Raw genomic sequence first — 13,510 nt, 5'->3', positions numbered from 1 at the left:
TGGTCTGAACTGCATGTGTCACCATTGTTCCAGACTGAGCCACGGTTAGTTTTTAGCTGCATGTGCTCAACAAAGACTTGGAACATTAATATCTGGGCTTTGCCAGCAAACTCAGTGTCTGTTTTGTAAACAGTTACATTTGCTGGTCTAAAATCTGGTAGATAGTCAGCACTTTTAAAGCAAATGGCACTAGTCCCATGTTAACTAAAAGCAATAAATGTATATGGTCAATTAAACTTCTGAAAAAATATCAGTTTTGCAATGACAACACAGCCTGTGCACTGAGCTGCTTTGGTTTTCTGGTGGTTTCATTCTCGTTGGTCATTGGTTTTATTGTTATCTGACTTAGTCACAACTCAAACATTTCCCCTGCTTTTCTTTAATCTGAAGAACATTTGCTGTGCCTACATATATTATGAAATGTCACCTTGCTGTCTGAAATTCTTGTGAATATCTCATTTTAACGAATTAACATTCCCAGATCCTAAAACATGAATGTCACTTTGAATTCATGTTTAAAAGAGGTATTATATTGGCTATGTAAAGTCAAACTATATAACTGTACTACCAGTAACCTTGGGTGTATTTCTTCATTCTTTAAAGAATGTGTGTGGATATAGAAGTCTTTCTGCAGTGCCCATACAGACAATGAGTAAATTAGGCTTCCTAAATAATCCTATTCGATCTTCTAAAGCCATTTAAACACTCCTTTTTTATAAAGGAAGATAATTCATGTATATGCTGCCGCCTTCTACCAGCAATGGAAGGCACATTCCATTTTCATGTGTTTTTGGTTTTAAAGTAGCATCTAGCTTTCACTGATCAAGAGTAATAGAAATATCTGTGGTGGATGGGAATTAAGGAAGGAAGGGACATGCCTGGAATAAAACAGCCACTCCTTGAAAATACAGCTGATACCAGAAACTAAGATTTTCAATTTGTTTGAAGTTTTAGGGAAAGTTCTGATTTCATTCCATTGGGAGTCAGATTATTTCATGTTTTCCTAATCTTTCATAATCTGGTAAATTGTTCGTGTTGTTTGCACTACAGTAGAACCTTAGTGGGTCCCCTGTTAAAAATGTCTTCATTGTAGCTTATTGTAGCTGTGTGTGTGAAGGGAGGGGTTATGGAGAATATTCTGATTTAAATTGCAGATCTAAAACATGTGGAATAAAGTTGAGAGGAACATGGGTTTTGTTTTGCTTGTGCCATAATCTTTGCCAAAATGAGCAGAAGAAGGGTGGGAAGAAGGGAATGTCACTCACCTCACCCCTTGTAAATGTAGATTTGTAGAACACTAAATATAAACATTTCTCCTGTTCTATCAGTGCTTTGAGATTTTTAAAGACTAATAATTAGCAGCTCTATTAAACAGAAACTATTCCCTGGACCTCAGTGGCACAGCAGCTGCAGTGTCTTATCTTGATCAGAGGCAATTTGGCTTCTGTAATGCAGAGGTGGGGTGACAGATTAGGTCTTTTACTGCCTCCCTAACCAGACAGTGATGTTTGTGATTCTTCCACAGTACTGGAAATGTAAAGGTTCCTTCACTAAGAACATGTCAAGGGAATCTTCCCACCATTATATGTGCTGGTCTCCTAGACTGACTGACAGACTTGTGTAGAATACTGCTTAGAGGAGACAAGCATACAGCATTCCTCACCCATCATATGTCTGTGCCCCACATCTAGAATATTTAGTTTCAACCACAAACATCCTTACATTTGGCTGAAGGACATTTGTTTCCCATGTAAACACTAAACTTACATACTCAGTCTTGGTATTTGACCAGGGTAGGAGTTCTTGTTGTTTTTCATTGCTTTCCCATACTGCTGTCAAGGGAAATGACCCATTTTGACAAGGCTGCTACTGCTAGTGATGGATTCAAATACCACTTTTTCAAATTAAACTTTTACTGATATAGGCTCCCCCCCCCCCCATAAGATCGTTTCCATCATGCCCCTGCCCTCTCTACGGTTCAGAAGATGTTTTACCAAAAAAAAAAAAAAAAAATCCAAGATCAGTACCAGGTTTCACAGTTGTGCAGTTTGTACACAAGGGAAAAGTCCCAAAACAATTTTTGGGTTGTCCCAAAATTTTAATATATTTTATGAAATATTTAGAAAAAAAACCAGTTAGTCCTAAGGATTTGTGTGGTCCCAATCAAATACTCAAGGAGCTGACTGAGGAGATAGCTGAGCCATTAGAGATTATCTTGAAAAGTCATGGAAGATGGGAGGGATTCCAAAATACTGTAAAAGGGTAAATATAATGCCAATCTATAAAAAGTGAAATAAGGACAACCCGGGGAATTACAGACCAGTCAGCTTAACTTCTGTACCTGGAAAGATAATGGAGCAAATAATCAATTTGCAAACACCTCGAAGATAGTAAGGTGATAAGTAACAATCAGCCTGGATTTGTCAAGAACAAATCATGTCAAACTACCCTGATAGCTTTCTTTGACACGGTATAATCCGTGTGGATGGGGGGAAGCGGTAGACTTGGTATATCTTGACTTTAGTAAACCTCTTGATACTGTCTCATAGGACCTTCTCATAAACAAACTAGGGAAATGCAACCTAGATGGAACTACTATAAGATGGGTGAATAACTGGTTGGAAAACTTTTCCCAGAGAGTAGTTATCAGTGGTTCACAGTCATGCTGGACAGGCATAACGAGTGGGGTCCCCCAGGGATCAGTTCTGTTCAATATCTTCATCATTGATTTAGATAAAGGCATAGAGTGTACGCTTACAAAGTTTGCAAATGATGCCAAGCTGGGAGGGGTTGCAAGTGCTTTGGAAGATAGGATTATAATTCAGAATGATCTGGACAAACCGGAGAAATGGCCTGAAGTAAATAGGATGAAATTCAATAAGGTCAAAGGCAAAGTACTCCACTTAAGAAGGAACAATCAGTTGCACACATACAAAATGGGGAATGACTGCCTAGGAAGGAGTACTGTGGAACGGGACCTGGGTGTCATAGTGGACCACAAGCTAAATATGAGTCAACAGCGTAACACTGGAGAGGAGAAAAAAAAAAAAAAAAAAACCTGAACATCATTCTGGGATGTATTAGCAGGAGTGTTGTAAGAAAGACATGAAAAGTAATTCTTCCGCTGTACTCCGCGCTGATTAGGTCTCAACTGGAGTATTGTATCCAATTCTGGGCACCACATTTCGGGAAAGATGTGGACAAATTGGAGAAAGTCCAGAGAAGAGCAACAAAAATGATTAAAGGTCTAAAAACATGACTTATGAGGGAAGATTGAAAAAATTGGGTTTGTTTAGACTGGAAAAGAGAAGACTGAGAGGGGACATAAGTTTTCAAGTAAATAAAAGGTTGTTACAAGGAGGAGGGAGAGAAATTGTTCTTCTTAATCTCTGAGGATAGGATGAGAAGCAGTGGGCTTAAATTGCAACAAGGGAGGGAAAGGTTGGACATCAGGAAAAACTTTCCAACTGTCAGGGTGGTTAAGCACTGGGATAAATTGCCTAGGGAGGTTAGTGGAATCTCCTTCATTGGAGATTTTTAAGAGCAGGTTAGACAAACACCTGTCAGGGATGGTCTAGATCAGTGGTTTTCAAACTGCGGGTCGTGACCAGTACTAGGTTGTGGAATGTAAGGCACTGGGACATGGCAGCTCTGATCAGCACCGCCGACCGGGCCGTTAAAAGTCCCGTCAGCAGTGCTGCCTGGTTAAGTCAGGCTAGTCCCTACCTGTTCTGACACCGCGCTGCGCCCCAGAAGCAGCCAGCAGCAGGTCCGGCGCCTAGGTGGGGGAGCCACTGGGCTCCACACGCTGCCCCTGCCCTGAGCTCCAGAGCTCGTGTACCTCCGCCTCGGAGCCTGACCTGCTGCTGGCCGTTTCCAGGGCACAGCGCAGTCCGCGGTGCCAGGACAGTCAGGAAGCTTGCCTTAGTACCCCTGCTGTGCTGCTGACCAGGAGCCACCTGAGGTAAGCCCACACCCCAACCCCCTCCCACACCCTGAACCCCTCCTTCCTGGCCCCACCCAGCAGCCCTCACCTCCGCACCCCAAACCTGTGTCCCAGCCCTGAGCCCTTCCCACACCCCAAATCCCTCATCCGTAGCTTCGTTGGGTCGCGGGCATCAACAGTTATTTTTTCAACTGAGTCGCCAGAAAAAAAGTTTGAAAACCACTGGTCTAGATAATAGTCCTGCCATGAATGCAGGGGGCTGGACTAGATGACCTCTCGAGGTCCCTTCCAGTCCTATGATTCCATGAATCATTGTGGTATCTGAGTGCCTAGGAAGAGAGGGAAACTTTTAGGCTTCCAAAATAAACAGGGTTCTTTAATGTTATCTTAATGATGATTCTGCTGAGCCAAATGCTCCCAAACCCCAAAGTGATAATTTCTTTGATCACCAGCACATGCTTACATATTGGGTGGTTCTTCACAATGCTTAAAAACTGAACAAGTAGGCCTAATATTATGCCCAAAAACCTTTATAGTTCCTTTTTAGCAGTCTCTCCATTAAACGAATATTGCTATAATTAAAGTCAAGCAAATCCTCAAATATTTCATGTAAATGAAGTATCCACTATTGGAAAGCTTGTAAAGTTACAATATGTTCTTTAGAGATTTCTGTGTCTGCACTAAGATTTTAGTCTTGGAGTCATAAATACTTTAAAAAGCTGAATAAACGCAAAAAGGGAAATAAGATGTACAAAGGGGACAATAAAAAAATACTCTGTTTTATAAAACTCTTACATTTAGTAGTGGAGCATAATTTGTGCAGAACTCATTGCTGGCAGAATAGAAAAGAAAGATCCTGATGTAGTATTGCCTCTGTGACAGTAGGATGCTGCTAGTTAATATGCTTCTCTCAGTGTATAGCTGCTGTAGCATGCTGAAAGATTTCTATTGTTTTATGAATAAATCATGCAGGCTGGAGCAGATGGCATAAGGAGTGAAGAGACCGTTACCAGGGGAGCTTGGAGAGAAGTTCAAGGACACCCAGGGAATCTTTAGACATTTAGAGAGGCAGGTATAATTGGAGAGTGGAAGGGAAACCCCTGAAAAAATTGAACAGTGAAACCTGAAGGGGCGGGGGGACTTTGAAATGACCAGAGAGCCTTGAAAAAGGAAATAGAGCAGTGTAGGGAATATGTGCAGGTTTGGAGAGCTTACAGTGGACCGGTGTTTCCAGAAGAAAGCTGAAGCTGCTCACAACTAAAATATAATCAGGTTGACTTTAGTAATGTGTGTTTATCTCTTTTTCTACAGTTGCTTTAGGTCGTAATCAGCCCCTGAAAAAAGAGAAACCAAAATGGAAAAGCGATTACCCAATGACAGATGGACAGCTGCGCAGTAAAAGAGATGAGTTTTGGGACACAGCACCAGCTTTTGAAGGCCGCAAGGAGATTTGGGATGCCCTCAAGGCTGCTGCACATGCGTTTGAGAGCAATGATCATGAACTGGCACAAGCAATCATTGATGGTGCAAACATAACGCTACCACATGGTAGGTTTGTCTGAGATGGACACAACCTCAGCAAGAATAGTAACAGGGTAAATGGGAATTGAAGGCTTGTGAGTAGAGTTTACCATCTGGGAATAAATTTGAGACGCACAATATCCTAGAAGTCCTTGTTTGTTGATATGACTGTTATTATCAAGTGATCTTTTTCTCTGTTTACCATATTGATGCTGGAAGAAACCAGAATTTTGCTGGGATGCAAAAGGGCGCTGACAACATATAGATCTTTCTAGTTAGCTGAGTCTCAGATGTATGCTGTTTTAAAATGTGTATTAACACCTGCACTAAGGGCATGACATACAAAGGCACGCTCTGTTTCAAGAGTTTACTTCAGAATACCCACATGTGATTTCCAGTACAGCTTTATCGTACTTTTAAAAGCCACCTCTTCTAGGCAATCATGTTTGTCTTCTGGTCTATAGGATAACTGTATATGGCAGATTTCATGGTGTTTTAATTGATTCTTCACTGGGGAAGAACAACATATAAAACACCTAGTAGTGTTTGCAAACTGCTTTGAGATCTCAGATGTGCCTATTTCATGTGTTTTCACTTCTACTCAATCTGTAGTTTGACTTTTGATCATCTTGTGAAGTTCTCTTCTTTCCTTACATACAGCATTCAGCGTAAGAAATAAACTGCTTCTCATGTTCATTGTTTTTAAGTTCAGTAGGATTTTGTTCCGTTCTAGTTTTTCTAAGGATTGTTGGTAGTAGAGGTAGAGGTTTGAATACCCACTTTCAGGAAATCAGGGCTTCTAGGAGTGTCTCTTGCTGTAGCCTGTTGTATACACTGTAGCTAATAACACTTCAAGACGCTGTTACTATTTGCATTGTATCCGTGTGTTCACTTTCGCTCACTCTCAGCAGTTGGATTCTTTCAAGGATGTTGAGATATGAAAACATTTTTTTACTAGAAGGTGATCTGTTCTGACTGTCCCTTTAACACATCCTCTTGAAAACAAACAAATAGAAGGGCTTTCTCTGCAAGCACAACCTGTTGCTTTGATTGAAATCCCAAGTGAATTAATACAGGTGTCCCAAGTGAATTAATATAGCTGTCCTTAATTCAAAGTACGTGTGGCTAGAAGAATCCTCAGGCAATCATTTTCAGAATCTCCCAATGCTATACAAGACAAAGGAGACTCCAAGTTCTCCTGTTGATTAGATAGCAACAAAAACAGTTTGATCCCCCCAACAGGTATTCCAAGCCAAACAAATCTGAGACAGGTAAAATACTCCCATGTCTTGCCTGGTACAAAGGTCCTCATGTAGTGTGCCAGTGCCCTCTTTGCAGAGCATGTTGTTCCAGCAAAAGTAATTTTAACCCTAAACAGACCTTTTGTAGTTCCACTAGGCAGGCTTCAACTGAGTCCTTGTGGTTATGGTTCCCAACTGTCCACAGTTTTCATATGCAGCAGGAGCAGTGTTTTGAATAAGTGATTTGAGTGGATGGGAAGGAGTCAGAACTACCTAATGTGGTACTGATTGATATCTTAGACTTTTGCTTTTCATTCTGTGTTCCTTTGTCATAAGCAAGGTCCTGTGGACTCAGCACCAGTGTGCTTCTAAATTCTGCCGCAAGGCTTCCTTGGTTTTGCATGTCAGTGTGGAATTCTGTAATAGTTTCAGTTAAATTCAAAAATTGATTTAAATCGTGAAATGAAATGATATATTATTGAACTATATCGTGTATTGTTTTGCTATCAAATAGAATTATTTTAGTGACCCTTAAATTTTAATGTGCTACTGGATTTTTGTATTTGCAACATACACCTCTACCTCACTATAACGCTGTCCTCGGGAGCCAAAAAATCTTACCGCGTTATATTGAACTTGCTTTGATCCCCCGGAATGCGCAGCGCACCCCCCCCCCCCCCCCCCGGAGCACCGCTTTACCGGATTCTATCCGAATTCGTGTTATATCGAGTCGCATTATATTGAGGTAGAGGTGTATAAACTACATTATAGAAGTTATAACAAAGGAAGATGGATATCTTGGCAACCAAAGAGGGGACATTTGGGGCTTTTGTCACTGAGGGGATTGTAGATTCACTGAAAATTTCAGCCAAAATGATCAGTTGAAATAATTAACAGTTGAAATGTCAACATCTGCTGCGATGAATGGGACCAGTTAACATCTCAGAAGCTGTTTGAGTGTTTGCGGACTTGGGAATACAACAATGCATTGGTTTTCACTTAGTTTCCATTTTGAAGGTTTTTCTTTGCAACCGAAAGGATCAGTAGGTTCACTGGTATCTAATTTATTTAATTTTTATAATAAAATTGTCACATAGATTGCCTCTCACTATGTGTTATAATTTTAACCTCTGTTCTCTGTTACCTTCATTCTCCTTCCCTTGCATTTATGACACTTGTTAAGTCTTTTTTTGTAATTGGATTTTAGGCTCTGTAGGATAGGGACTGTTTCTTAGGCTATGTATACACTGGCAACTAAACCACCCCATCCCACCCCCGAAAGACACAAGTTTTGCTGTGACAAGCAGAAGTGTGAACAGCGCATTGTCAGCAAGAACGGTCTCCTGCCGACAACGGAAACACCACTCGGTGGTGGTGGAAGTTTTGGGTTGGCAGGAGAGCCAACAAACAGCGGCTACACTGCACAACTTTTAGCAGCACAGCTGTAGCCACACAGCCATGTCGCTAAAAGCTGTGTAGTGTAGACATAGGCTCCACACACACATTTAGGCTAACGCAATGCGGCTCTGATCCTGATTGAAGCTTCTGAGTGCTACCATAATACAAATGATTAATCAAAACATAATTGTTTTAGAAAATGAAAGCTTGAATCCCAGAGCACATTTCTGCAGTGAGAGGTGGATTCTGTGTCAAATTCAATGACTGGATTATACAGAACACTGATTGAGATATTTTGACAGCATTAGATCATGCATTCAGTTTAAATTTTGCACAAGGGTACAAATGAATTGTCACTTTCAGATGAAATATGAAACTTGTGACAGCAAGCCACTCAAAGAGACTGTCTGACTTGTTAGATCTTTGCCATCCTAAAGATAGGATGGAAGACCAGTAAGTGTGGGGAAGGATTCTGTAGGGGTGGGATGGTTTAGCACAGTGGTTTTCAAACTTTTTTTCTGGGGACCCAGTTGAAGAAAATTGTTGATGCCAACAGAGCTGGAGATGAGGGGTCTGGAAGGGGCTCAGGTGTGGGGCAGAGGGCTGGCATGGGGGGGGGGGAGGGCTGCTGGATGGGGCCAGGAATAAGGGGTTCAGGGTGTGGGAGGGGGTTCTGGGCTGGGGCAGGAAGTTGGGATGCGGGAGGGGGTCAGGGCTCTGGGCTGGGGGTCCACGCTCTGGGGTGGGGCTGGGAATGGGGGTTTGGGATGCAGGAAGGGATTCTGGGTTTGGGAGGGGCTCGGGGCAGGGGATTGGGACATTGGGTTGGGGCACAGACTTACCTCCAGCGGCTCCCGGTCAGCGGCGCAGCCGGGGTGCAGAGGCAGGCATCCCACCTGTCCTGGCACCGCAGACTGCACTGCACCCCGGAAGCGGCCAGCAGCAGGTCCAGCTCCTAGGCGGACTGGGGCAAGCGGCTTCACATGACCTCGCCCCCAGACCCTGACACACACACCCATTCCCATTGGCCGGTTCCTGGCCAATGGGAGTGCGGAGCCAGTGCTCCCTCCCACCTAGGAGCCAGACCTGCTACCGCCCCCTTCTGGGGTGCAGCGTGGTGTCGGAACAGGTAGGCACTAGCCTGGACTTTTAATGTCCTGGTCGGTGATGCTGACCAGAGCGACCCAGTACTGGGTCGCGACCCAAACTTTGAAAAACGCTGGTTTAGCAGGTTGCTGGGAGGGGTAGGGCGGTGCATGGCTATCCAAATGTGTATGTGCTTGTTTGTATATGTATATGTGTCTGTGCACATTCTTTACAGAAACCCACATGTTCAATATGCAGTTTTGACTTGTTGATCAAATGGAAAGGAAATAATTTTCTTTTCAAAATTCTCTCTCAAAGCATCTGTACCTACATCATTGAGGGAATTCAGAGTTTGAAGTTTTAAATCCCAACTGTTTAATTGAGTGCCAAAAAAGATGAAAAATCTGAAAATCTTTGGGTAATTAAGATGGCACTACTTTGAACATTTTTAGTAATTTAGGAGGATATTATAAACCATAGAAAATTCTCCCTTCAGTGTTACCTGTAGCAGCCTAGTGCTTTGCACACAGATGGTTGGGGGGTGTACACATATTTATATATACACCAACACATTGTTTAATGCTGGCATTCAGCGGGTAATACCTTTGGGATGCTGCCTGCCATACGGAGACTGAAGCCTGTTTTCTGAGACCCATACTGGAAGTATTATATACAGAACATTTCAGAAATGTAGGAATTAAAATTGCATCACATGCCCACTGTTGCCCAAAATAATGCCTAATTTTCATGCTAACTTTCAATTCCAGGTAGCCTGTAGTTACAGAATGTTTAGAATCCTTGTCAGGTTTTCAAGGTGAGAAGTTTTTTATCTTTGTACAGAGAGAATAGTCAATATTAGCCAGTCAAGTAAGCTGGTTTTTTTTTTTTTCCCCTGTTGTCTTCTGGTATGCCAAGTGTCTTCCCGGGTGGTGTTTCAGTCTGTGCCTTGAACAGCTGGGAGGCTTGCTAGATCGAATGACCTTTACATTGCAAAGCAAGATACTTACTTTAGAAATTAATATCTCTGCCAATTGCCAAAAAACCTGAGTGTCTTACATCGATAAATTATTAAAAGAAAGGCTTTCTGTTTATAAGCTCACTGTAACCTAACTGTTTTTCACAAACTTAGCTGGACTTTGGAGAGGGGGGGAGATCACATTTTATTCTTACCCGGTTCCAAATAACACTAAAAAAGAGTGCATTACTTACAATAAATAAATAAAATAAATAAATGGAGATATCCTATCGCCTAGAACCGGAAGGGACCCTTGAAAGGTCATAGAGTCCAGCCCCCTGCCTTCACTAGCAGGACCAAGTACTGATTTTGCCCCAGATCCCTAAGTGGCCCCCTCAAGGATTGAACTCTCAGCCCTGGGTTTAACAGGCCAATGCTCAAACCACTGAGCTATCCCGGCCTTAGGGATCAACTACAAAACCTCCAAAATTAGTCTGGAAATGCACAATTATGGAATTCGGCCACTCCACTTCTGCCATGTAATCTGTCATCACTCTTGCCTGATATGATTTACACCACCCAGCCATCTTTAACTTTACCTTCTTGGTTTGTTATTTAAATGGATCCCCTGTCTACATATTTTTTTTTGCCCTCTGGTTCTATTCAATGCTTGGCCAGTCTACTACCTTGCAACCCCATTCTGAGACCAGGGGGCATGACTCCATGCCCCTCTCGTGATTCCTCCAAGACTCCGCCTCCTTTGCACTTTGCACTCTGCCTCTTGACCTCACGTATGCTGTCACCATCTCCAGCCAACAGCTTCTGCAGACAACCTTGGATTCAGTAATCGTCAACTTATAAAGTTTTTATTTATATTTTAGACAATGGTCTGAGTACATTTAAATAATTCTTTAATCTTGATAATTTCCCCCACACATGCCTTGCCCCAAAAAACAAAACATTAAAAGATACTGCTCAGGAATGCCAACATGACAAAATGGAGTTTAGTCTATACCGTTTTGGATTTATAACTCAGAAAAATAGAATAACGTTAGCATTTTCTAACGCTTTAAAGCAGTATGGCCTTAATATTGTATTAACATGGCTATTTGAATTTAATGAACAGCATTTTTTACATACATCTTAGCAATCAAAAAGAAAATGCAAAAAAAAATTGGTTGTGGTAAATTTATGTTTATTAAAATGTTGCAATGTTACTTTAACTGTTTTCAGCACACTTAGTGAGTGTTTATATATAATTAAAAATTAATTGAAATCTGTCTCAATTAACTGGACTACTTAAACTTTGTGGCTAGGTGTTTTCTGTAGTGTGGGAATTTTTTTTGTAAGTTTCTGGTATACTGCACATGATGATTTTATCTTTCATCAAACAGCCCTAAAAGGGCTTCATTGCTAAGTCCAACAGCTTTCTGTTTAGGAACAGATGTGTCTTAAGATGGCGGGTTGTCATCCAGTCTGCAGAAGCCTTCCACAGGGTACATCAACTTATCTAGCTATTTGCCTAGCTTTACAACAGGCTATGTAAAAAGCACTAGCGAAATCCGTACAAATTGACTAAAATTTCATACAGACAATGACTTGTTTATATTGCTCTGTATATTATACACTGAAATGTAAGTACAATATTTATATTCCAATTGATTTATTTTATAATTATATGGTAAAAATGAGAAAGTAAGCAATTTTTCAGTAATCGTGTGCTGTGACATTTTTGTATTTTTGTCTGATTTTGGGGTACTGAAGACAAATCAGACTTCTGAAAGGGGTTCAGTAGTCTGGAAAGGTTGAGAGCCACTGCTATCAACTAGTTAGGAACATGATTTTTCAATAAGCAGTCTTGCAATATTTTTGTACATAAGCATAACTGTCACATGTACTGTAGGTAACAGTTATGTTTGCTAAAAGTGGGGATGGTAATGCTAAATATATTGATGGACCTTAGAAAGATCTAGTTAAGTAAGACAGCTAAATCTAGTAGACATTTGTAAAGGATTTCCCTTCCCTTCATGAGAAAACATGCCACAGATAATATAGGTGAACACAAACTATATAAACAGAAAAGTGAAATACAAAATCAGATGCTTGAAAGAAATGAAACTTTGACTATGCACATTTAGAAAAAATTCTAAATACAACTAAGGAGCCTGCTCCTGATTCAGGCATAATTCCCACTATGTAGTGTTTTCTGCCTTTGGGTCTGGTTCACTATAGTAAAGAGTAGCTTTCCATGTAGATGCCTAAGTGCTGTATCCCTCTACTGATTTTCCTTTATGCATTTTGCTTTAGTCAATGTGATTCTCTTTGAAAAAGACGTTTTAGTACCTTATATAACTTGAAGATGTTTACATGCTTTTTCAGTATTATATTGCTTCTCAACCTAATAGTTCCATTACAGAATGTACTGAATTCCAGTAATACTTAGACCATTGACTCATACGTTCCATATAGATGCAGATTGACTGATGGTTTTTAGAGTACTTGAAACGTGAAAAGTGCTACATAAGTGCTTGTTAATGTATATTGGATACTTCACAGGCAATGTTGTAGTCTACCCTATTGACAACTCCAAGGAAGTGGAGTGGGTGAATGGCAACAAATACAGTTCTTTGACTTGGAACAGCACAGTGCAAATAGAAAAGATATTTGTCTAATAAAGGCGAGAATGACAGGTAAAATAGAACAGCTGACCAAACAGTATACTTCTCTGTAGATGAAAAGACAACCCTTAGGATATGTCTACACTGCAGTGAAAGCCCCCTAGCTAGCCTGTGCCAGCTGACCAGGGCTCGGGTTAATTGAATAGCTGTTCAGGCTCAGGTTGGAGCCCTGGCTCTAGGACTCTGAAAGGTGGGATGGTCCCAGAGCTCGGACTGCAGCCTGAGCCTCATCTACACCGCAATTAACTAGTCCATTAGCCTGAGTCAGCTGGCACAGGCCAGCAAGGGCTGACTAATTGTAGTGTAGGCATACCCTTAAAGAGTGTGCGTTCAGTGGTATTTGAGTGTTGATTTTAATGGAAAGTAAAATGAGATGCTCAACTGTTTTTCCCATTGGGAATTATGATGGACCTCCTGCCAGAGCTGTTCTGTCTGAGACTATTTTGTTAGCAGTTAATGGGAAAAAGAGTAGTTCATAGTTCAAATCCCTGTTGCAGCTCTCTTACTTATGACTGCTTCACATTCTGCAGTTGGATCCAGAGTAGATCACAGGGAGAGGGAATGGAGCTTTCTCCACACCAGTCAAGATTTTATAGACCTCTATCATATCCTCCCTTAGTCGTCTCTTTTTCCACGCTGGAAAGTCCCAGTCTTTTTAATCTTTTCTCATACAGAAGCTGTTCCA

General features: G+C 41.3%; 1 protein-coding gene across 2 annotated transcripts in view; it reads left to right on the top strand.

The window, feature by feature from the left end:
• UBTD2 (ubiquitin domain containing 2) overlaps positions 1–13,510 on the top strand; it is a 111,214-nt gene that overhangs the window by 38,008 nt on the left and 59,696 nt on the right. For both annotated transcript variants that reach the window (XM_034779123.1, XM_034779124.1), the window contains exon 2: positions 5,258–5,494. In XM_034779123.1, the coding sequence (XP_034635014.1) occupies positions 5,258–5,494 (237 nt within the window). The remainder of the gene's footprint in view (positions 1–5,257; positions 5,495–13,510) is intronic.

The sequence above is a fragment of the Trachemys scripta genome, chromosome 8 (genome assembly GCF_013100865.1).
Source record: "Trachemys scripta elegans isolate TJP31775 chromosome 8, CAS_Tse_1.0, whole genome shotgun sequence".
Taxonomy (NCBI): Eukaryota; Metazoa; Chordata; order Testudines; family Emydidae; genus Trachemys; species Trachemys scripta.
Note: the sequence above shows the minus strand (reverse complement) of the source record. Positions and strands in the feature narration are given on the sequence as shown.